At 40.3% G+C, this 25,806-nt stretch overlaps 2 protein-coding genes and 1 long non-coding RNA gene across 9 annotated transcripts; 2 read left to right on the forward strand and 1 right to left on the reverse strand.

Annotated features, from left to right (window-relative positions):
• Window positions 1-329: 329 nt before the first annotated feature.
• Window positions 330-19,542, forward strand: jim (zinc finger protein jim). Of its 7 annotated transcripts, none has more exons than XM_020960838.2 (6): window positions 330-1,173; window positions 6,502-7,438; window positions 7,503-8,352; window positions 9,222-9,419; window positions 9,469-9,872; window positions 9,969-19,542. In XM_020960838.2, the coding sequence occupies exons 2-6, from the start codon at window positions 6,959-6,961 to the stop codon at window positions 10,569-10,571; spliced, it is 2,535 nt and encodes an 844-aa protein (XP_020816497.2). In that variant the 5' UTR covers window positions 330-1,173; window positions 6,502-6,958; the 3' UTR covers window positions 10,572-19,542. The 7 variants fall into 7 exon arrangements, with proteins under 7 accessions (XP_020816497.2, XP_086691598.1, XP_086691601.1 ...); XM_086835472.1 differs by having other exon boundaries at window positions 9,469-9,869; XM_086835475.1 differs by having other exon boundaries at window positions 9,481-9,872.
• On the reverse strand, window positions 19,526-20,448 carry LOC110190237 (uncharacterized). Its single transcript, XM_020960597.2, has one exon. It carries the CDS (start codon window positions 20,231-20,233, stop codon window positions 19,613-19,615), a length of 621 nt encoding a protein of 206 aa, XP_020816256.1. The 5' UTR covers window positions 20,234-20,448; the 3' UTR covers window positions 19,526-19,612.
• Window positions 20,449-23,868: 3,420 nt separating this feature from the next.
• Window positions 23,869-25,363, forward strand: LOC147644992 (uncharacterized). Its single transcript, XR_015272268.1, has 3 exons — window positions 23,869-23,922; window positions 24,082-25,049; window positions 25,107-25,363. It is a non-coding gene; the product is annotated as an uncharacterized LOC147644992 (long non-coding RNA).
• The last annotated feature ends 443 nt before the right edge of the window (window positions 25,364-25,806 follow it).

Genomic DNA, 25,806 nt, shown 5'->3' on the forward strand with positions numbered 1-25,806 from the left:
CCCCAACATTAGAAAACCCACAACAGAGCGCGAGCGGGAGCTTTGCGAGAGACTACACTAACACCTAGACGATTGTGTAAGACGCTCACGCACACGCTCGCTGGCCGGCAAAAAGGGGAAAAAATTCGCAAATGTTTTGACTAAAATAGCTTAGAGAGGCTCTCTCCGCCGCTCTGCGTGTGGAGACCACTCTCTCTCTTGGATGCCGCCTTCGAAGCTAAATATTGGCGCGCTTTGCTCTCACACACACATGCACTGGCGCTGGTAAGTGTGCACAGAGCAGGGACAAAAAGAGAAAGAGAAAGAGGCGAAGGCAAGACACAGATACTGAAACAGACGACGGAGGCATCGCTGAGAGGCAAGTCGAATTAAGTTGGGTTGAGTCTCGTTTCGGATTCGGACTCGAATTCGCGTTTGCGTTCGCGTTCGTTCGGTTTGTTATTTTTTGGCATTTTGTTCGATTTTTCGTGCCGACGTCGACGACATCTAATAAAAAAGCTGTACACAGCCGTACGTACACGGGCGAGAGCGCTCCCATCGAGAACTTGTGAGGCAGCAATCGAAAATAACTAAAAATGTAGTCGGCCATCGAAACAAGCCGAAATAAAACGCAAAAGTGCACCGAAAACAATCGCGGAGCAGGAAAGTGTAGAATCAGCAGTCGCTAGTTTGCTAATTTGCCCCCTTGCATGTGTGCCCCGCGACGAGGCGTATACGCAACGTTGTCCCAGCAAGAAGAAGAGGCTGGAGCAGCAGCCAGAGAACAACTAACCGAAGAAGCGCCAAATTAACAGTTTAAACTATCCTTTTGGCAGCGGAAACTGCCTTGTGATCGTCTGCTTTTTTGCAACATTGCAACTTGCAACATTGCAACTGCAGTCCAGCAGTGTGTCTCTGTGTGTATCTGCCGAGGCACTGCACTGGCGGAGCCACATACATACGTAAACCAAACATACAAACATATCTATGCATTCGCCAGCCACGAATTTCGGTTAGTTTCGGGGGTGTCTGTGTGAGCACGTGCGTCGGTGTGAGCAGAAAGCTGCGCCTGTGTTCGCGGGCCGCTGCAATTGCAGTTTTGCCCCTAGTATCTCCAGCTCGCGTCCCCGCCCTCGCGTCCTCGCTCCGAGCTTCGACGAGTGTGCCCATTGCCTGCCGCAATCAGCATTTGAGGTTAGTGTCTTCATGCACCGCATACATACTGGGAACACACACACACACACTTATTAACACAAACACACACACACCCGCCTGGCAGAGTCGAGAATGTCGATGGTTTTCTGGCTGAACAAAGCTGTCCTCGGATTCCTCACGAGCTACCATCCAGCTGAGCTGCAAGCCCCCAAAAGAGATGTGACGCCTCCCTCTACATTCATATGTATGTACATGCATATGTACGTATGTATATGTATATGGGATCGATTAGCAGTATCGGGGAAATCAATGGCATCTCCGGAGGTGGCTCGTAAACTAATTCCAGCATCAACTTATTCAAAAGTACGCAAGTTGTGACTACCAGGGTTCTCATTACCTTGCGACTGTCTCTCTGACATACATACATATGTACATATGTATGTACTGCTACTTTGTATAAGTGAGCATCACCAGATGAATCGATCTAGTATGTACATATTTAATCTTCAGGATTTAAGCTGAAAATGGATTACTTAAAGGATTACTTAAAGCTAATACAGTATTATTAGAGATAAAGCCAATACAGATTCAAACCAATTTAATTTATTTCAAAGCGATAAGGACCAAAGTGTCCGGTTTTAAATCTCCTTGATGTAGGTTTCGTTAATCTTATAATATTCATATGTGATTCATACAAAACTACAGAAAGGATTGACAGGATCTAATAGAGAATTTAAAGTACATAAATACATACTTATGAATATGTATTATAAGGCTTATTTATTTATTTGCATTGAGTAAACCTTAGTTTATGTAATGCATGTAATGTAGTAACTTGTACAATAGTGTTGGGAGGACTTCAATGGGAGTCACAAGTGGAGTTAAAGGATGTAAGTAAAGTGCAGGCAGAAAGTTTGAACGGTGTTAATAAAATCTTTGTCCTTGGAAGACCGTGGGATGAATTCCCTTACGCAGCACGATAAAAGTATTATTGCTGAAATATCTGACAGACGCCAGCTTATGGGAAAAAAGTTGTAAAGTAAAACTCTTTTAGAAAAATAAATATTGCTCGCAGGTCAAACAGGTGGAGAGAGGTTGCGAAAATCGAATGGAAATGAAATTAAACTAAAAATAAAAAAGATACACAACTAAAAATGTTTGCGCGTAAATCAAATTGACAAAATGCAAATGAGATCCGCCTGGCATGGACCGCGGGCGCTATTGTGGGGGGGGGAGAACACAAAACGACACTAATGAGCAGAGAAGCTCAAAGAAGAAGGCGCAAACTGAAAGCGAGACCAACAACAAAATTCGCCACAAATCATTTGCAATTTTTATTTGCTTTTTCGCTCTCCGATTTTTTTTCTTTCTTTTTTTTGCGAAATTCTCCCTGGGGCTAAATTCATTTATATTTTTGGTGTCTGTGGGAGTGAAATGACTACGAGAGGGGGGTGGGTGAGGTGGTGTATCCGAAAGAGTAGGGCATCTGTGTGAGTGCCCCAGGCTGAGTGTGTGCGTGTCCGTGCGTGTCTATGAATGTTGTGTGCGAATGTCAGGCCATAAGGGAATATGATGAATTATAAGCAAAAACGTTTTTTGTGCAAAAAACTAAAATCCACACAATGTTCCACGATAAAAAACCGAAATCACTTAATTGTCTGTGTGTCTGTGTGCCCTGTGTGGCTCTCTGTCGCAGCAGTCACTCCAGTTTTTTCGGCCTGTGTATCTAACAGATACATCTCCGACTCCTAATGCATGTGTAACGTGCTGGAATCCGTTCATCTGCCTCCGAGCCGTGGAGTGTGTTGTGTGTTGTCACACGACGAGCCCGCCATAGTCGGGCGTTAATTAAATGGACAGTTATGGCCAAAACACGAATTGAACACCGCCAGAGTACTTCGAGTACCCTTTTAAGACCGTCCCCCGGAGTTTTAGAGCCTTCTAAACGACCCAAGAGGAGGCAGAGAAAGCCAACAGAACGGGGATCTTATCTGAAATCCCCTATTAAAATATTTCGATGGGCTTCAAACGTACGAGCTACACAGAGATAACCCATGGCAGAAGCCATTTTTGCGAAACACTCTCTAAAAGCATATAAATAGAGGAACAATTTTTCATTTCGATGTTTTTGTGAGTCACTTTTTTTGCCTTCTTTTTATATTTGTGGCGCGAATTGTTTTTATTTACTTGTAACTCTCACATCTCTATGAATACCCGTCGTTGTAGTTTTAGCGCACGCTCTCTCCCTCTCTCAGTTTACCCCAAGTGCTCTCCCCAACGTTTGGCTCTCTCTCTCTCTCTCTCTGTCTCTCTCCTTCTCTTTTTTTTTCTCTTTATCTTTCTGTCCCGTTCCCCTTTATCCCCATTTATTGCCTCGCCCCGCTGGCAGAGCTTTTGTGCATTGAATTAGATAGCTACACAAATTACGCTAAAATGTTTTGGCGCTCATTTTTTGTGCTTTCTGGCGGAGCAACAAGCGCAAACAACTTTTGGCAATTTAAGTATTTTCTTCTTCTTTTTCTCTGTGTGCTGCCTTAACCTTGAAGCTGGATTCTATGCGGTCGTTTTGCGTTCTTTCCACACTACTGAAACTCTTTCTGGGAGTTCTGGGTTTCAAGTCGCTTCCGTAGTCCCGATTCCGGAATGTGTCATTTGTTTTAGATTGGCAAAATTAAATAGTTATTGTCACCTAAATCGAGATTATACATACAAACATATACAAATCTCACAGAGCACATGGAGATCGGTTTAAACACTGAATAAACACTGTAAATACATATGTAGTTTTCAGAAAGTAATTTTTAGAATGTGGTAGAGAAATTTAGAAATAAAACACATGTGATTAGTCGTTACAAACTCGAGATCGAGATGCGGCCTCTCTGACGGATTAATGGGCATTGCCTCCAATCGAGGGCCGAGTTATCGTTGTTCTAGAAACCATAAAATCTATATATTCTCTATCTACTGCATCCTATAATTGTTAAAGACCGTTTAAATGTTATGCATTTGTATCAAAACACTGCTTAATTATAAACAAAAATACTGCCATGGTTCTAAATCCGCACGTTTCCAAAGAGAGATCGATTATCTCATATTAAATTAATTCAGGGATTGAAAAAGAAGAGTCCTACTTAGTTACCCGTATCTCCACTATTCCGAGTTTCTTTTGTTTGATTAACAGAAAATAGATTCGTATAAATTCTTATGAAAATAATACTGTTTTGAGGACGGCAGGGTGGCGTAACCCTCCAAGGAACTGAATAGATGGGCAGCAGACCCAAACGAGTGGCATCTCCGCTGGCAGAGTGCAGACTCCACCTACTTTACACCTGACGGCCCAGGCACACGGCCAGACACGAGCTGCACCAGAAGACGCCATACAAGTTACAAAGACACCAGATACTCGCACCGCACTTCAGATGCACAGAAACACATGGCCATCCACATGCACATATCCACGAGATACGAGCACGAAAACTGCAAGCTTCGCTAATGGAAGCGCGCAACGGCGTCATTGGCTGACTCGCAGCGGCCGCCATTCCAATAGAAATGGAAACTGAAATATCAAGCTCCGGCTTAAGTGGACCACGACTTGTGGGTGGCGCGGGGACTGGGTGGCTGGGTTGGGGGCTGGGTGCTAGGTGTTAGGGGCTGGGTGCTCGGTTGACAACTTTCACTGCCAGCGAAGCGTGAGCCAGAAATTGGCAACTCCAATTCGCTCTACGATAAGCCACCGAAAAGTGGAGCATATGCATGCTACATACATATACATACATTTGTGATGCGGATACTACATGAATGCTGCTAGCCGCAAAACGAGCTTCCTGCAATTGAATCATGCCAGCAAGTTCCCAAATTTCATTCGTATCAGTCAACTCTCTAAAAATCGAACTTTCATTTAAGAATTCAAGTGATCCAGCATGGGTAGGCATTTCTTCGCTACTACTACTCTACATTCCGGACCATTACTTCTTTTCTAGTTTGGTAGGATATGCCCCAAACTTATGTATATTTTGACCAGATATAAGTTCATTGTTAAGCACCACAGGATTTTATTATTTACATATGAACATTAGAGCACATTTAGAATAGGTGCAGAATATAGATAATTCCCATATTAAACTAAATAATATAGTTCTGTTTTCAAAACGTCAAGACAAGTTCAAATAATTCAATATTATTAAGAGAGATTGCGCATTACGCATACTCCCACTGGGTGAGGAAAGAGCCTTGCTAAGATCGAAGACTAAAGATAGTGATACTCGAAATCGAAGTTCTAGGAGACCTGCATCGAAATCGAACGGATATATGTATTTATGGCAAGTTCTCTCGCTCTGCAAATTTCTTGATAAATAGCAACAGAAGATAGCGAATACTTTACTCTGCATTTGACACCAAGAGCACTTCCTCCCTGAATCCTCCGTTGTGGCATTCATTTCCGTTTGAAGGAAGCCTGGCTTCGCTCTTTTAAAATTTTGATGACAATATCAAATTTATTCTACAAATCCTTATCAAAATTGAGTGGTATTCCTTGTGCTTTGTGGCCCAAATATTGAATATAGCAATTCTTATGGACTCTCAATACGAACTACTGTTCCACACTCGGCACTTCGCTGGGATACTTTTCTGCTGCAGTGTGTATCTGAGACCCTGCCTTTGTCTGGGCATGTGGAAGCGGCTGTGGCGCACGCTCTCGGAGACCTTGATCCCGCATTAAACAGTTGGCACGTCGGCGTCATCGTCGTGGGACAACAAAAGAGCGAAGCACAGCGATAAAACCAAAACCGAACCCCAGAAACGAAAGGCAGGCAGGCAGGCATGCTACGAGTGAGTTGAGTCAGGCGGGCAGGGCGACGGCACAGTCGCTCTTGACAGCACAGGAGTACCATGTGGACAACCGCTTCGGGGGTCGGCAGGCGGAGGATGGGGATCGGGAGCGGGAGCTCGCCTGCTTGGCATGCGGTGACGGTTTATGCGCCACTCCTCCCAATCAGCCGCTGATGATCTTCATTGTTTTAATTCGCTAGGCATCTCTGTTAATGGCTCTTCCATTTTCTTCGCCAGGCTTCGAGGTGAAGATCTGAATGCGTTTTGAAGTTTGTGCGATTCACAGGTGAGCCACTTGGCTTTCCGCAGGAATAGTGTGAGAAGCTGGTCTAAAAGATCCCATGCTCATCACAGCAATCGATTATGTCAAGCTTAGCTTGGCGTCTGCGTGACAACTTCTTTAGCCATTAAAAAGGATTTTGTACAGATAAATAGTAAATCAATACTTTGCACATAGCTTCAAAAATACAAGTTAATTTTCCTGACATGACCTTTCCTCCTATATTCGCTAATTATCAATCTCCCCATTTCCCGTTGCAGTTGAACGAGAGGAAAAATCGCATCCCTTAAAATATCTTTGGAACCAATTTGGAATTAACCAAGAAGGCGGAGAGGTAAAATTTAATTTCATTACAAAATACTGGCGAAAAGATCAACGGCAAAAACAAGTTTATAAATAAGAAAATAAATGAGACACTTAAGAAGAAAGGAATTTTAAATTTGACCAACATGAAGAGAAACAAATGAAACAAACAACACTGAAAAAAGAAACAGCAGAGACAAAAAGCAAGAGCACAGCTAAGGAAACCAAACCACTACTGCTAAAATGTGTTGTAATAATCAATAATAAAGGAAGAAATCAGAAAGAAACGAAAGCGATCACAAGGCTTTCCCTTCGAGATCAAATCACGGCTAGGCATCAGCACCTGCATCCCTAATCGAGCAACAGCTAGGACCTCCGGCCAGCCGATTCAATAGATAAGCAGTAGCGACGAGAATGGCCATCAACTTCTCGGCCTCGTTCGCGGCCTGCATAGCAGCCGGACTGAAGGTGCCCCGCCAGATCATGTACTGCATCACCCAGGACACGGGCCAGCCGTACGTGCTCTACAAGGACTCGCAGGACGCCGAGCGCAACCCGGCCGCCATTGGCACCAGTCCCGCCCAGTGGGGCAGCGACATGTACCCTAACATCCAGCAGCAGGCCCAACAGCACCTCACCGCCCAGCAGCAGCAGCAGCAGCAGAACGCGGCGCAGGCAGCTGCCCAGGCGGCAGCCGCAGCGGCGGCAGCGGGTCAGCCGCAGAGTCCGCCGGGTGGCGCCCAAGAGCCTCGCGACAACGGCAGCGGCGATGGCCGCCAGCAAAAGGTATCGCCTTCGTCCAGCCCATATCCCTCTGTGCAGCAGCAGCAGCAGCAGCAACAGCAGCAACAGCAGCGGGCAAACGGTGGCCCCGACGAAGATGCCATGAACCAGGTGAGTCCTTGCGGCAAAAAGCTGGCCTGGGCCCAGTTTAATGCATGTCATCATCCATTTGCAGCTCGGAAACCAGCAGAACCCTGCGCCCAACCAGAACCAAAGCAGTACCGACCCCCAGCACTCGGGCTCCAATGCTGGGGAGCCCGGAAACCCACATGTGCAGCAAAACGGAGGCGGCGGCGGTCCTCAGGGCGATCCCGGGAACAGCTTCCAAACACCCGATTACTATGCTCCCCGTCATGCAGCGCCGCAAGGAGCAATGCTGGCGCCACCCGGCTTTCCGCCACTTCATTATCTTAACAAGGGAGTGCTGCCCATGGAGCAGTCTGGTGGCGGCGGCGGTGGCGGGGGAGCCGGCGAGTCCTACTCGCTGCCCGAGCTCCTCCCGGGCCAGCAGAATGGCCAGCAGAGTGCCGGTCCGACGAATGCCAATGCCAATGAAGGCGCGGCGGCAGTCAACGGCGGAGGAGTGGGCGGTGCCCCCGGCGCGGGCGTTGGACCTGGCGGCGGCGTGCCGACTGGAGGGCGTACTGGCAACGGGCCGGGGCGTCCGCACAAGAACAAGCCGCACAGTGACCTGCGGCTGTTTAAGTGCCTCACCTGCGGCAAGGACTTCAAACAGAAAAGCACGCTGCTGCAGCACGACCGAATCCACACGGACGCTCGTCCGTTTCCCTGCTCTGAGTGCGGGAAGCGGTTCCGGCAGCAATCGCACCTCACGCAGCATCTGCGCATCCACGCCAACGAAAAGCCCTTCACCTGCCCCTACTGTTCGCGCAGCTTCCGGCAGCGCGCCATTCTCAACCAGCACATACGCATCCATTCGGGTGAGAAGCCCTTCGCCTGCCCAGAGTGCGGCAAGCACTTTCGCCAGAAGGCCATCCTCAATCAGCATGTGCGCACCCACCAAGGCGAGCGACAGATACAGATAACTCATTTCTTACGATGCAGATGCAGATACAGATTCGAACAGGCATTCAGAAAGGGCTAGTGCTAGGAAGACCCGACCCTGGTTGAGCGCAACCATAGCAAGTTCATAACTAACGCTCGGCTTGTCTGAGTCCTTTTTGGCAACTGAAATCCTTCCCTGCAAAATTTAACACTCTGCAAATCCATTGCCTTGTAGCTATTATCCAAAATTGTCCCCATAATTAAGTATTCCCCTTTTGGCCATTGGAATCGCTGAAGGCGAACTATATTATTGATAACATTGATTCGCCTAAGCAATACCAAAACCAAACCAAGCTAAAATCAAATAAGAAATGCATCTTATTTCGGCTAGCCGAAATTTGTATACCCTTGCAGTTAAAATATTAACAATGTGTGCGAGTATGTTAAAAAATATTATTTTCGAATTCAAATTCCGATCGCTTCTATGGCATCTACATGATGTAGACATCTGTTTACAATGAAAATTGTAACGCTGAAATTTAATATCGGAGTAGATTTAATAATTTGTGTTAACTTTCCGCTTGTTCAAACGAAATTTATTTGCTGCAGTAAAACCATAAATATTTGTAAAGCTTTGGATAGCTCTAATCTTAAGAGACAGACAAGGCTAGATTGAGTCTGCTCGACTAAAATCATATTATTATCCTGCAAGAGTATAGAGTAAAGAGTCCCGTCCGTAGATTAGCAAGAGAGGCTAGGCAGTTCCTTCGAAGATTTGTATCTCGGCTGCGTGCCAAGTTTAAGCGCTGCTAACAGTGTCTCTCTATCGCTTGACTACTTCTATGATCAACTGGTGCGTCGGATGCGGATCAACACGTCCCCCACACAGACGTCTCCCCACACCTCATCTTTAAGAACGGGCCACACCCGACGCTGTGGCCCTCAGACGTTCCATTCCCGGGCGAAGAGAACGACACCAAGGGCGACATTGCCAGTTCCGGCGGTGGATACCACGACGAGGACTCTCAGGGTACACCGGACGGTAGCGGCGGCATGCACTACCCATCGTACTTCAAGGATGTTAAGGGTGAGTAGTCGAGGGGCGTGGGTTTTGGAGACGGCTACCTTCTAATCAGATCCACGCGCAGGCCAAAAGATACTGCCCGAGGTGCTGCAGCACATCGGTGTCCGGCCGGCGAACATGCCGCTATACGTGCGCTGTCCCATCTGCGACAAGGAGTTCAAGCAGAAGACGACTCTGCTACAGCACGGCTGCATCCACATCGAGTCGCGGCCGTACCCCTGTCCAGAGTGCGGCAAGCGCTTCCGCCAACAGTCGCACCTCACGCAGCATCTGCGCATCCACACTAACGAGAAGCCCTTCGGTTGCATGTACTGTCCGCGCTTCTTCCGCCAGCGGACCATCCTTAACCAGCACTTGCGCATTCATACCGGCGAGAAGCCGTACAAGTGCGCCCAGTGTGGCAAGGACTTCCGGCAAAAGGCCATTCTGGACCAGCACACTCGCACCCACCAGGTAGTTGTAGCCTAGCCACAGGCCCTTAAAAGCCTGTCATCGGCCCAGCGTCTTAACCCGAGCATTCTCGTTCTCTTCTTCTTTCCCTTTTCCTTTCAGGGGGATCGTCCATTCTGCTGCCCGATGCCCAACTGTCGCCGTCGCTTCGCCACGGAGAATGAGGTGACCAAGCACATCGACAACCATATGAACCCCAACACCACCAAGGTGCGTCGCCAGCAGCAGCAGCAGCAACAGCAACAGCAGCAACAGCATCAGCAGCAGCAGCAGCAGCAACAGCAGCAGCAGCAACAACAGCAACAGCAGCAGAACAACAACAACGCTGTTGCGCAAGTCGCCTCGGTGGCCAACCACTTGATGAACGACGTCAAGAGCTTGGCGGCCCAGCAATTCCTCAACAATAATAACCCGTCGTCGGCGGTAGATAACAAGGCAAACATACTGCCTGTGCGCAGCATAGCGGCCAACGCGGCAGCAGCCGCTGTGGTGCAGCAGTCTGTGGTGAAAAACGAGCTGTACTTCCCGCAGTGCTACGGGCCTCCGTTCCAGCATACCTTCCAGACACAGCAGCAGGCCCAGCAGCCCAGTGTCGCGCACGCAAATGGGGGCCCGACGCCGCCGGTGACCGTGACGGTGGCAAACCCTGTGGCCCCCGGCGTAGTGGTCCAGCAGAATGCGTCTGCCTCCGTGGTGGCCCAGTGACATCCCACCACTGGAGCAACTGGAGCACCACAGCAGCAGCAGCAGCAGTCGTCGGCAGCCCAACAGCAGCACCACTCGCACCCGCCTCCTCCACCAACAACGACTGCTCACCACATCGCGGCAACGGCGGCGGCTGTTACAGCGGCCACGCCCACCTCCGCACACGGCTCTCCAGTGGCAGCGCCGCAAACAGTAACGCTCTCGATCACGCTGCCCCCGCCGCCAACGTCGCACGCAGTTCATCCGGGTCATCCAGGCCACCCCGGCGTGGCCAACGGAGCAGCGCCTCCCCCGCCACCGCCGACTCTGTCGCACGCAATACCCATACATCCACACATACACTCGATATTCGGATCTCTATGATGTCATCAGTGAGGAGACAGTTAGACCAGGAGCAGTAGCCCCAGGAGGAAATCAAAATTGAGGAACACACACTATTCACAAAATATCCGATAGGTTCGATAAGTTTATTTATTAGTATTAGACGCATACAAATTCTCCTAGTTTTTAAAACGGATCTTTAAATTAAACCACAAAACACAGTTTTGTACTGGCAGACGACGAACCAACTGAGAACAAAGCTGGACAGAGGAGACGCGAACGAACACGTGAACACAGGACGAGTACTAGTCTTTTTGAAAAGGACTCTAAACTCCTTTGACACAACCCATACACATGAAATGCGAATGGTCGATGTTTTACAAAGAAGGGATAAATCGGAAATGAAGGAGAAACGAGAGCCAAAACACAACGTTATACGATTCCTTTTTGACATAATATTTTTTAAGGACCCCTCCCACTATCCCCCTACACATTTAAAAGACTACAGAGATACTTCAGATCTTTATATGTATGTGCACACGGTCACACAAAAGAAAGTAAGTACATATGAGCCCGCAGAGTTCGTCAAGCTGGATTTTTGATACCACCCACAAGAGTTATACGATTAGGCGTAAAGTTAGGATGGCTCAGACATTAGGAGTGTGAAGTGATAGTTAGGGCAGCAAGACACTTGTTGGGAGGAAGTGTGGATGTTGGAGGAGGAGGAATAGAATGAATGGTGGAGGAGATGATGGCGTCGAGCGAGTTTTTGTTTTGTTTTTATTATGACAGGCAGCAGCTAAGTTTTAGTTCAGTTCTTCGATATGTTAATGAATTCGAATTTTTGTTGACGAATGCGACGATTCACGGACGTCCGTAAATCAGTCTACAGGGGCCACACAAATATGAATTCGATATTTCTCTTTTATTTTGATTGAAGCATACAAATGTGATTTCTTAAAGTGTAATATATATTACTGAATGCAATTTAAAAATACTAAATACCCATAATTAGTTACGAGTCCCTAAGTAATGCGAACTTGGATTCATTTGTTGTCTTCCCCAACTAATCATGTGTAATTTATGTTGAGTTTTTATTTAGTAATTAGAGATGCACACGTTTAATCCGGACAAATCCATACAAAGCACACAGGCACAATCAGCAGACAAAGCAAAAGGACATACATAGGCAGGATCAGTATACATACATACATGCAGACGTGTTTATAAAGCAGGCAATGTGACTCTCAAGGTGCCATACAATCGAACAATAGTCAAAAAGGTAATAGATCAACCCTCCCCCTTAATGCTCTCAATTTACACTGAACCCGAATCGAATCTGAATCGAAACAGACAAAGCACTATTTGACCACCCACCCACCTCCTGCGTTTTCTTCCCTACCAATTCAGTGTGGATATAACCGAAAACTTAGTTTCTTATACAATTTTCCAATGTACCGTCAAAGCATTTATGATTGTTATTAATATTATAGCATATGTACCCTACATATTTATGTATACAAATTACATATATTTTATGTATTGTAAAGAAAGATCGTGGCAGAGCGAGGATTTACTTTTAGACGTTTAGACGTTTCACTTTATCAAGTATCTACTCATTATTTAATACACTTAGTATGTAGCCAATTATCTAAGTTTCTATTGAAATCAAAGCAAGTGCTCGCAATACGATTTTGTGTTTACCGTTTTAAACCTACAGTTTATCAATTATGTTTGGATATATTATTTAATTACTTCAATAAAACATTGATTTATCTGACTTTCAGTTAACGTTATGTTTTTAGTTGCTTTCAGTCTTACCCCTTCCCCAGCCAGTCTATCCCCCGCACACGGGACAACCTGAACATTTTGGCATTACACAAACAAACAACAAATGGACTACTTAGGCTGGGCAGCGTCTTTTGATTTTGTGATACGAATGGGGCTCAATTATAGGAAATGTTTGGCAACCACGGCTTAATCAAAATTGTACATAGCAAGTTTTGGCATAACATGAATGTAAATTTCGCAGCAAAAGTTTTATAACTAGTTTGAACAAATTGTTTGGCATTGTAAAATATGTATTAACTACTACGGTTACGATAAAGTTAGTCAAAATTTTAAAAACACCCTTTAGGCACATTGAAAAATCCAAATCTAAATCAAAATTTATAAAGAAACACAAAAGTTAAACACCAAAAAAAAAAAGAAGAAAAAAATTGCATGTTTTGGCACAAAGGCAACCAACATCCAAAAATATTGTAACCCATGGTGGCTTTTATTGGAATTAGATTAAGGTACTTGATCTGCATGATCGAAATGATCAGCATGATTTGCTATATGTAACCCAAGTTTAACACTAAGCTGTAGCAAACTTTTAGGCCTTGTAGACCAAATTTTAACAGTTCTTTTTGGCTATAATCAATCGAAAATCGAAAAGAGAAACGACGAACATACATACACGAACCTTTTGGCTTTAAATCAAAATTATGTTTAGTTTAGTTAAACGAGGTAATGGAAATATTTACCAGAACGATGATATCAAAGTAAATTATGGCAAATTATGCTATAATTCCAATAAAAGCAAACTTTAGACTGAATGTCGCTGTGATAAATGCAAATTAAAAACAAAACAATTAAAACGTAAAACTTTTGTACATTTTAGGCATTAACACAAAACCAAAATTTAAAGCATACACCTAATCAAAAACAAAAACATAAATTTAGGCGCAACAAAATCTAGCATAAAGACAAAGTCTAAAACAAAATTTTAAACGCTCCAAAAACATTTTGCAGACTGACCCGGAGATCTTTAATTCTCCTATAATGTTCTGTAAATGATTATAATTTTCACTTTATGTTTCACCATTAGGATTGGTTTATTCTTTTAACTTTTCCGTTTTCTTAAATATTTTTTTTATGTTTATTGATTGACTGTTTTTCAAATTGTTTGTAAAAAAGTTCACAGCAAGGATAAGTTAGAAGAAAGCTGAAAATGGTGTATACCAGCTGCTACTGTGGAACTACATATGTAGCTCTTTGAGTTTCGCCTCAGAGCTCAAGACCACGTCGGCCGAGACAAACCAACAATGTATATCGGATATGTAACCAGTCATGAATCGGGGGAAGTCCCTGAAGTGACAGAAAGCCTAGACCGAAAAAGGGGCTATTACTTGACAGAACCGAACAGACCAGACCGTAACCGAATCGTACGATAGGGAACCACGAAAATAGTCGTGGTAGATATATACATAAATAGCAACAGATACAGACAGCAGAAATCAAAAGCTGCTGAGGAAATAAATAAAACACAAAGTTACCAGCATACCTAACAACCAACAATAGCCCAATTAAATAACCAAGAGTACAAATACAAGTAATTTTTATAGCAGAAATTTTAATTGCAGTATCAAAAGCCCTAATAAGTAAACATAAGTAACACATAACTACTATAACTCAACCACAAGAAACACAAACAGCAAAAGGCATGGCATATTCAGTCCTTGGCACTTCAAAATCAACATGCAAAAGTCAAATGTGAGAAAAGTGAATAGATCTCGACAATGTTTTTGGTGAGAAATCTTGAGACCCTGCACGACGAAAAACGATAGTAAAGACCCAAAGTAAGATCCTTTCTTCTTAAAATTAATAAAAGAAATGCTAAAGATGAAATTATAATAATTATCATAATATTAAACGTAACAAATTGACACTTTTCCGGCGTTAAATTCACACTCAGAAACAATTAAGGCCCAGATACAACCCAAATTGACAGGAAATGCCTACAACAAACATCAAACCACAATGAAGTAATTTCGAAGCAGAAAGGTGAGGAATGGATGGAAGAGTAATCCGCGGGTCTCTCGACCATCCATTCCACAATTTCCAGAAGCGAATGCATTATAATTGAGTACAGCCGCTTTCTGCAATAGTGATAATAGTTTTTAAGTCAACCACCAAGCATCAAAGCAAACCACTAACAAACTAAATAAATAACTCAAGAGAATCAACAAGCAAAATGAAAGTGTTTAAAACATAGATAAATAGCCACTTAAAAAATGGTGAACAGCAATTAAAGCAAACCACAGAAATAATAATAATAATTATAATAATACAATTCAGAGTAAAAGTGAGAAATATAATACTTTTAATGATATATGAAAGCCCAATCACCAGCTTCTTGATTAATTTGATTGAAAATTGTGAGTAGCACACAACTTAATTGACGTATCTCAAGGTCCGATAATATGTTTGTTTAAATTTTCAAGTATTAAAAAGGGAAGCGATTACCAAAGGATGAAAGCAAATATTGTCTTTTCAAATGATGTCTGAAAAAAGAAATAAATAAAAAAATAAACCATAACGCGAATGAAGAATTAAGATGTAAACATTGAAAAAGCAAACCAAAGTAGCATACAGTGCATATGAAAAACCCTAAACTCTTAAATTATATGTATGGTGTATTATATTTTGTAACGTATTTAACAAATACTCCCTATATATACGATATATCTACTTATATTTGAAGTAACCCAAAAAGTTTGTGAGCGCAGTCAGATGAAATATAGGAGGAATTTCAGACTTTTCGTTGAACTGAACAGTCTAGAAATGGATTCACGATTAAGAAACTCAAGCGTAACCTGAGGAATCCGAAAACGATAGCCTCGTTAGTTTTTACCAAGCTGATACAGCGATATTAATGAAATATCTCTATTGAAATTATTACAAAAAGTCGAACCACGTAGGCATAGGTTCTGTTCTGTTCCCGTTTATCTCACTTTTAAAATGTGTATTTGTTTTGATTTCCAAATGATTAACAAGTCCCAGAGTATTTGCAGTATAAACAATGTGAATCACCTCATTTTTCTCTCAATATCTGGTTCGTAAAAGAGAAGCTAAATTCTGATTTGATTATATTTTAATATATTACACTATGTATATTATATATTAATATATTTTCAGATTACAATTAAATTAAACGAATTTAAATGGGGTCCCGACCTTGATCTATGCCTATTACAAGAGTTCGCCTTATGCAATACACACAATGTGCCCATAGAACAAGTAATTTATAACAGACACAAATCAAATGAATTATTTATAATATATACGAATTGTTGTTTTTGCAACATGAACAAACTACAAACAAAATGAAATAGTACCGAAATATTTTACAGATCTTTTTACAAGCAACCGACAAACAAGATATAAATGCAGCTAAAAAGCTAATCCATAGATACGCAATTCAAGTGGCAGCAAACCATAGAAACAGTACTTAAATAAATCAATCAGACAGCATACACTGAAAAAAATGCAAAAAAATAGTAAAAGTCGACATGGATCGACGGAAAAGCCGAAAAAATAAACCAAAACTGAGAAAATATAGGAACATTACTTAACGGACATAAAGCTATATTCGATTAAGTGTTAAGTGAAGTATGCGATTGCAAACAAATATTTTTAAAACTTGCGCTTGCCGACGTGTAAAGCAAATACTTAAACGAGGAGATCATCAGATAAAAATAATTTACGATAAGTTCAATAACCCGAAGGACACAATAGATTAGATGAGAGAACGAACCGTATGCAATTTGTTGTTATGTTGACATTCCTTTGATAAAATGTGCGTTTGTAATTATTATGAACAATTGACAGGGACTACCATTTAATAACTACATACCATAGAAAAAATAACTGAGCAGAGGCAATAGAAACAAATTTTATTTATGGAACAATCGGCGTCGGCTCCGACAGTGAACGTGCACTTATTATTAAATGTAACTCAACTCTAACTGTACATAGGCAACCACAAACTGCAACTGCAAATGCAATAGTACCAAAGTAAGTAAATCAATTATTTCACTCAATTTAATAACGAATGCGTAGTGCTACGACAGATACATACATAGATGAGCAGAAGCATTCAAACGGAACGGAGACTTGAAAGATAGAATCGATTTTAAAGAGTTTTTGCTTTGAGTTAATCAGCTGAACGCAACATATCCACATCGAAGTATGAGAACCGCTCTTATAGCCAATTATATTACTTTTCTACATACCATACCATACCATAAGCAACCATTTTCGATTTATTTGGATCAAAAAGTGAAATCTTTAGTTTTTTTTTTAAGCAGAAGATGAAGCCACATCAAATCAAACCAAATAGAATCAAACAATGACAAGCAATAGTGATACTATACTGCCAGGATCAGGAACAGGACCCTGACCCTGACCCTGAGCCAGCCAATAGCCTGATACAACTAAACCACAATAAACCAAAAATCTATTAATTTACAAGATATACAACAAATGCAACGGATACCGCAGCAGCAACCATAGTACAATAACACTTTTTTCTTATTGAACGTCTTTTGTGCAACAGATCACATGAAAACCCAATTACGCAAACGGAGACGGAGACAGAGACAGATAGACAGAGAGACAGAGAGGAGGATATAATGATTAATTAAACGCAAGTTGAACCAAATCAAAAGATGATTAACTGAATAATAACGAGAGGCGATTTTAAGTATACAACAGAGACAAACCGAGATCAAGCCAACTACCTATATACATATATTTTTTAAAGAGGCAAACGCCATACCAAAGGCAGAACTAACAATAGCTACAAATTGTTAAACATCTTGATATTTGAATTTGTATAATTTTCAGTCGATTGAATGTAAAATAGTATATATATACAACATACATATGTGTGAAAACAAAAATAACAAAAACAACGCAGCGAAAATCAAAGCAAAAACTCAAAATGGAAAGGAAAACTTTTTTATATTACAAGAGACAAAAACACCGATTAACAAACATGAAATAAAAACATCTCACTTTCCTGGTAAAAATTGAATCAATTGGTACAACGTGAGCGATTAAGATTACAAAGCAAAACAATAAAACTGGCTACCCAACGTTAAGAAAGAGACACGGTATTCCAATTAAGTTCTTACATTGTTCTAACTTTTCCTATCTAAACCAATCCTTAGTTGTTTTTCAAAAAATCGAATTTGGTTTTACACTAAACAACTACCATCTCCGAAAGAGGCAACAATTAACTAAGAATACATCAACACTGGCATGCAAGTTTCGTGAACCAAGTTTAAAAAATATTTGTCTTTAACGAGAACCCTTTATTACTTATAACAACCTTAGTTTCGGCTGAATCAAAAAAGGTTTACAATACCATACACCTTTTTGGACACGGTAAACAACTTTTCTCTAAACTACCCACAAATCATATTTACATTATTATCTAGAGGGCAAACTTTCAAGAGAACATTGAATATGTTATGAGAGATATGTTTGGTGACTAAAACTCGCACGTAAGCGAATGGAAATAAGTTTAGATATCAAAATCTAAATAAGAAATGGTGGCTTGTCCAATGGCAATGAAAGCAAAAATAAAATACAAGAAATGCAAAATAATACAAATTAATAAGAATACCTTCTCGGCCAATTCGAAACCAAAACAAAAGCGAAAACAAATTAAAAAAGATCTCGGCTAAAACAAATATTCTCGGCCATATCAAAATTGATTGCATAAACAGGGAACACTCGAGTCACGGCACTATTCAAAGGCAAATCACATTTAATTACATTTTTCGGAGCAACCAAAAAATAAAGTTTTATTTAAATTTAAGCCAATTGTATAAGCATCATTTTTTACATACAAATTAAGTAATACTAAAATACATACTTTAGGTATTAAAAGTAAGAGGAAATTAAATAAAACACGAAAGAGTCCCAGTAAAAGATAAAAAATCGAAATATGAATGCAATGAGACAGTTGAAGCGGAAAAGCGATATAAAAGTATTCAAAAAAACCAATTCACTCTTAAGAAAAAATTACCAAACCCAAAAACAAGCAAAAATTCAAAATTGTAATTGTTGTAAGCAATATATATATACAAACATACATACATATATCCAGAACATTTATTACACAACCGAAGCTAAATGTAAGCGACTCCCCCCAATTACACGTACACTACACTCATAAAAACACCGCAAAACCGATTAAAAAATAAAAATCAACCACCAAAGTACACACAAACCTACACCACCACACGCTCAGCCCGACACACCTTCCATTGGTTTAGATTTTAAGCATAATTTTTAATATAATCGTCAGCCTGAAAAGGGGAAAATATAAGAAGGTACAGAAAGCAACCTATCATGGCAGTCCAAAATTATTCAAAATAAACAAGTGTTTAAGGCATACTTATATTACCGAATCAAAAATAACGTACTTAAGCGAGTATACATACATATGCAATACGTTGCGTCGTCTAGTTTAATGTCGTAAAATTTTACTTTTTGTAATACTTAATTAATATTAAAATATGTATTCTATGACAAGGCAAAAGTCAAGGGTAAAAGCTAATGTATTGTAAACGTCTTTCGACTTACTAATTTTCAAAATGAAAACCGAAATCAAGCCAAAAAAAAAAAAGAAAACAAAAAAAATAGCTCTCAAAAGAAAATGAAAAGAAAAGAAAATGCTAATGTCACGGCATGTGCACCCAAAAAAATTAAAACCCAATGATTTTCTGGCATCTAAAATATAGAAATACTTAAAATACGAACCTATATTATTACACAAGAAAATGATTTGAAATAAATTGAATCTTGTAATATAGACGTTTATTCTGTAGTCTTTAAATCGGGCAACAACACCCGCACCGAAGGATTTGTTACCGGGCCGGATTCTAGCACGTCAAGTCGAACTTAACGACGCCATCGTAGTCTGTCCCATACTCGTAGATTGGCTTGCTCTCCCATGCACGGCTGAAGGAGGCGGAATAGGTAGTCTGCATGTTCTTGAGCTCATCCAGGAGCTTCTCGCACTTGAAGCGCCAGAGATAATTGTGGGTTTTCGTAAGATTCCCGAAGGCACTCAGCCTGTCGACCTCCGCCGCTTGCTTTGGAGGACCACACTTGCCGTCCTCCCCCTTCGCGAGCAAAAGACTCTGTCGCGGTAACTCCTCGAAGTCCAGGGTGTGGGTCGTGGTAAAGTTCCGTTTTAGTGACTCATGGTCCACTAGCTTCAGGCCTGACCGCCCGTTCCTTAAGTAGTTCTGGTAGGCCAACTTGCGCTGCTCAAGGAAAAAGGGCACGGTATCGACGCAAACGAAGGGCGCATCCGTGTAGGTATCCTGGCTGAGTGACAGATGGCTTTCACAGCCTTCCACCCGAATCCCTGGCAGAATGGCGTTGCTTTGCTCCTCGACTGCAAAACGGCGTTCTGCCCAGTTGCCAATGAGCACCGCCGTGCCATATGGAGTGAAAGCCATGTCGTCCGTCAGCGATTTTGTACTTGTAAATTCCATGCCGCCACAAGAGAAAAAAAAAAACAAACGAAAATTTGCAATATTGTTTAAATGTGTCGCCTAATACAAAATGACAACGTAATCCCAAAGCTTGCCGTGGTCAAGTCAAGAAAAAGCACCAGCTCCCTTTACAAGTTTTGTAAAGCTATTCGTATGGATTCACCTCTTCCAGCTTGTGTTTTCTCTGTATAAATTGGAAATTCGTTTTGGAAAACGAAGAAAAACTTTCAAGGTATTATATGTAATTTTAGCCATACTTTACTTTGATCTACTGTGTGTTTCCATTCTCCTACGATAGCTGATACAAAAACTTTATAGGTGTCGTATAATTTTGAACAGGAGTGTATAAAATGTGAAATTAATATTAATTCGAACGGAATTACTATTTATTGAAGTATTCGCCGCTATGAAGCTGAAGACAAAAAACTTTTGTGAATAAAATCTCAAACCATGGACCTTATCATTGCAGCATTTATTAATTCCAACGTATTTTTTTCGGGTAAAACAGCACTGCATGCTGGGAATGCCTTTTTTGTTTAAATTTCCCTCCGTCTTGTCTTTATACATATATATTACACACATTTATATCGTTTAGAAATCACATCTATTTTTTTTTTTATACGTCAATGGTTTATATTTTATATATTTTTTATATTTATATTTTTTGTTTACATTTATTTTAGATTAGTAAGGTATACAATCTATATACATATACATATGTATATAAAAATGGAACCCGTTTTCCGTTGTCACGACATAACATGAAAACGGCATGATCGATTTGGCTGATTTTTTTTTTTTAGTTTTTTAATACTCTGTACAAGGTTAGTAGGGAAACAAATATTAAGAAAATCTCCTAGAAAAATTAAAAAATATACATTCACGGTTCACGGTTTCTCTAATAATACCAATGGTTTACGGATTGTACCGCAAAGTTGACCAACTAACACCATCGTTGAATACGACGGAAGGGAAAATGATGCAAGAATGTTTGTTGGAGTGTTACCAGAATTGGAACTATTTTGGATCCGAGATTTAAAAAATCGGGTTCCGCAATGATTACAACGCTGAGCAAGCATCCGTTCTTTTAGAAAGTGAGCATGAAACCCATTGTGGAATTAGAAGCTACAACTTCAAAAGAAAAAAAATTAATTTTTGATTTTGTTGAAATGAAAGCAAATGAAAAAACAACCACCAGAGGTATAGCATCCCAGGATACAGATCCTCTGATTTGATCTTCACAGATTTGATTTGATCTTCATCGTTAGTGGTAGTGCTCGGCCGTTTTATTCTTTTTCCGGACAGATCTTATCCGGATTTTAACTGCGTCAGCCGGAAAAAAATTTAAAACATCCCCTTTTTGGCGCCAAAGATTTGAGGCTGCATAGGACCAAGTGCACCAACATAATTAAAAACGTGCTAGCAGTCCACTTCAATGAGGACCTAAGAAATGACATTGGAGACGAAAAATACAGCCTGCTTGTTGATGAATCCACTGATATAAGCACTACTAAAGTTCTCGGTAAGATGCAATTCGATATTTATATAATTAAACCAAAGTAATTTATTTAAATATATTTAGGTGTTGCTATAATTTTCTACAGCGCAAAGCGATTGGACATCACTTCGACATTTTTGTCCTTAATTTCAATTGAAAGTGGAGACGCGGAAAGCCTTACAAATAGCCTACTGGAAAAATTAAAAATCCTCCAACTTCCCATTGGCAATTTAATTGGAATTGGCACTGATAATGTCAATGTAATAGTGGGTAATAAGAAAAGTTTGAGTGAAAAATTGAAGAAGTCGGTGCCGTCATTAGTTTTAATTAAGTGTGTATGCCACTCCGTGCAATTGGCCGTAAATGCTGGTTGTAAGCAGGCTTTGCCACAATCACTGGAATTCATAGTGAGAGAAACATACGCATACGCATGCAAAAGATCTTGTAGGCAAATTGCTTACCGCAAGTTGAACCAAGCCATAAATAATGATGAGGTATAGTGAACGCTAAAATTTGAATATATACATATGTATGTGTATGTGTTTTAACATTTTTAATATATTAATTACAGGTTATCAAACAATGTCTTCGTTTTTATACCCTGCAGGTATTATAATTTAGTCAGAATGAAAATCAGTTTTGAAGCTATCTGAATGAAACTTTGCATTTTCTTCTATATATCTCACGATCGTATATATGGCATCTATATGATATAGTTGATCCGAAAATTTTCAAAAAAAATTTTACAACAGAATTTAATATTCAAATTTGAAATAGCCATTTATTATTCTAAAATTTTGTGTAAAATAGTTATGAAAATTGAGATATTATAAGGTATAGCCATTCTATATAATTCTTAAATTTTGTGGCAAATTTCATGAAAATCGGACGACTATATCATATAGGTGCCATACAAACGATCGTTTGATGTAGAGGAAAAATGCAAATCTGTGAATGTAAAACTGCAAATATAATATGTATAGGTGAATGAAATGAAAGCTGGTATTACTTCATTATTTTTTAACACAAATATATATAATTTATATTCTATGGATTCCTATTCATAGAAGTTCTATCTGCAAGGGTATATAAACTTCGGCGTGCCGAAGTTAGCTTCCTTTCTTGTTTATACTAATTACATACTAAAATGTAAGATTTGTCTTTGTGTTTGTCGAAGAGTATATAGATATGTAAATGTAATATGTAAATAGTCGAAAAATTCCAATCCGACTAAATTGCTAGGGGACCTAATACTTGGGATAAATATGTTGAAAGTTAAAATAATTCCTTTGATCAGGTAAGTATTTTAATATTTTAATACTCTTTTGTTTCAGACATATATTGAAATTGTTTCTTCTTTTTTAGGTTTGGGCTACGCCGGAAAGGCGTATGTAGCTATGAATATGAAATTCCTGAGAAATATTTAAAAATGATTGAAAGGAACCAATCTACAGAAAATCAAAGTTTAGAAGCTTGCAATGATGACATTGACGATGTTCTAAACGAGTTGGCAACCAATAAAAGAGTGATATTACATAATATGTATTGAAAAAATATTTTGTCTTGTTTTTTGTCCTTTTCTATCCTTTTTTTGTAATCAATCTAACCTTTTTCTGTAACGAGCTGACGGCAACACTGGTGCTCGCGTAAAAATTTCGTGTTGGTCGAGCCGCTCGAATGAAATAGAAATCATTCTATCTTGCTTGTGTTCGCAACACCATGCTCGACAATGGATGGCAACGTTGGCACGAACATCATTTGAAGCAAACGTTTGTAGCGACAACACGTGGTAGAGCAGCTTTACAATGTCGAAACAATTTATGCAAGAATTTATGTATTGCTTATAAAATGTCAATCAATCAATCAATCAATCAATCAATCAATCTTTGCAAAAAGCGATGCTTATAAAAAAAAGAATTTAAGGAACGCTGCGTGGGAAGTGCTTCTTAATAAGTACAAGGAGTTGGATGAGCACGCACAAATTGATACTGTGAAGGAGAAGGTCAATTCGTTGCGAGCTTCAAAAAAGAAGAGAAAGAGAAGGAAGAAGATGCTTCAAGAAGGTAAGTTAAAGTTTGTCGTCATATTTATTAAAAATATAAGCCATCTCATCGCTTTTTTTAGAAAAAGGATGATAAATGCTGTGGCAGTAATGGTGGTGTTGGAACAAGCTCTGGAGAATAATTGAAAAGTAAGTATTTAATAAGAAATTAATGTCTATAAAATGTTGCGTGCATGTGCCCACATGGTTGAATACATATGCATGCACACATTTATAATATGCAGTACAATGCTCTTTTAATATAATTGACACGATTTACATGTATTTATTTATTTGTGTTTATTGCAGCATGGAACCCAAGCGAAAACGAGACCAATCAGTCGTGTGGCAGCATTTTAAAAAATCGGGGTGCATCGTGCAAGCATTGCAGTAAGACATACAAAACAAACAAATTAGACGTGTTCCCTAATTTGCTCGACCATTTAAAACGTGCACATCCTTACTATTCGAGCAAGGAAAATACTCCGGAGCCTAATGCTTTATTACCTCTGCTAAGTAAATGCAAAAATAGCATTTTTTTAAAAGCAGAACCATTGCTTTGGAGAAGCTGAAAGAGGCTCCGAATGGCAAAGAACCATACAGCCTGATATAAGAGGTGCCGACCCGCTGGAATAGCGCATATCTAATGGTTCAACGCATTATTTGCATAAAAGATACCATTGCGTCAGTTCTTCTCTAATCGCCGAAAGCCCCGAGTTCATTATTGGCTGATGAAGATGAAATTTTACAGGAAGTTTGCTGCATCTTAGCACCAATTTACGACGCGACAAAACAAGTTTGCGCTAGCAAGAGTAATACTCTTTCATTGATAATTCCCATTATTTGCGAGCTGAATCAAAAACTTAACGTCTTAAAAGCAAAAGTTAAGTCTAAAACAGCGTCAGATGTCTGTGATCTATTAAGCGATTGGCTCTCGGATGGATTTCGTCGTACGAAGCAAGAACTGCTCCACGCATTGCCACCATGATAGACCCACGATTTAAAAAACACGCATTAATGTCACCATTTAACGCTGAGCAAGCAGCAATTGGCCTAGAAAAAGATATTCGCTTATTTGAAATCCCACCCTCCATCGCAAATTCCAACACCACCTTCAACATCACTGTTAAAAAAAAAAAACCAAAATGTTTACATTCCTCGAAAAAAAAATATTACAAAAAGTACAATCGATCAAAGCGGACAGCATTATTTTGCTGAGGCAGTACATTGAAACTCACAATGAGTCTGAGGAAATTGATCCCCTTTTGTTTTGGAAGGTAAAATTTATATTATTCATTAATAATTTCAATTAACCAATTCGTTTATTTTTTTAGGAAAAGAAAGACATGACCGCTCTTCAAAGCATCGCGAAAAAGTATTTATGCGTGCCATCTTCCTCAGCCGAGTCCGAGCGATCATTTAGTAAAGCCGGTCAAATAATATCTGACCGTATATGGTCGTTAAAGCCCAAAATAGTCGACACGCTTATGTTCCTTAACAAAAATAAAACAATATCATAATGATCTCTCATGCTTTAATTGTCTTAAGTTTTCATAAATATGTATATATGAAGTAAATGAATGAATGAAAACAATTGGCGAATTTATTGGTATACGAAAGAGAAGTATAATACTCATTTAAAAAAGTTGTAAGAAACAATCCATAGTAATCGATAGTTTGTTGTGAAACAATCGAAAAAATCTATGGTGCTCACCATCGATTGTTTTCCAGCTCTGTTTGCTAGCAAATGATATTTGCCAGCATGTTGCCACTCGGGTCGTCCAACATGTTCTACTGTGGATGGGCCGCTTAAGCCTTTATACATGTTTAGTGACTTAATCAAATAAATTCAGCTTTATGTTTATAATTACAACTGAATGAAACGGATATGGAACATACGCGGCACATCAGGAAGGCCGGACAAATAGTCTCCGATCGCCGAACTCAACTGAAGGAGAAAAACATTAACATGTTATTGTTTCTCAATAAGAACTCTTGACTTTCCTTTTTTCCAAAATAGCTTAAATAAAATGT

The sequence above is a fragment of the Drosophila serrata genome, unplaced genomic scaffold (genome assembly GCF_035046125.1).
Source record: "Drosophila serrata isolate PLE 108 unplaced genomic scaffold, ASM3504612v1 contig_37, whole genome shotgun sequence".
Taxonomy (NCBI): domain Eukaryota; kingdom Metazoa; phylum Arthropoda; class Insecta; order Diptera; family Drosophilidae; genus Drosophila; species Drosophila serrata.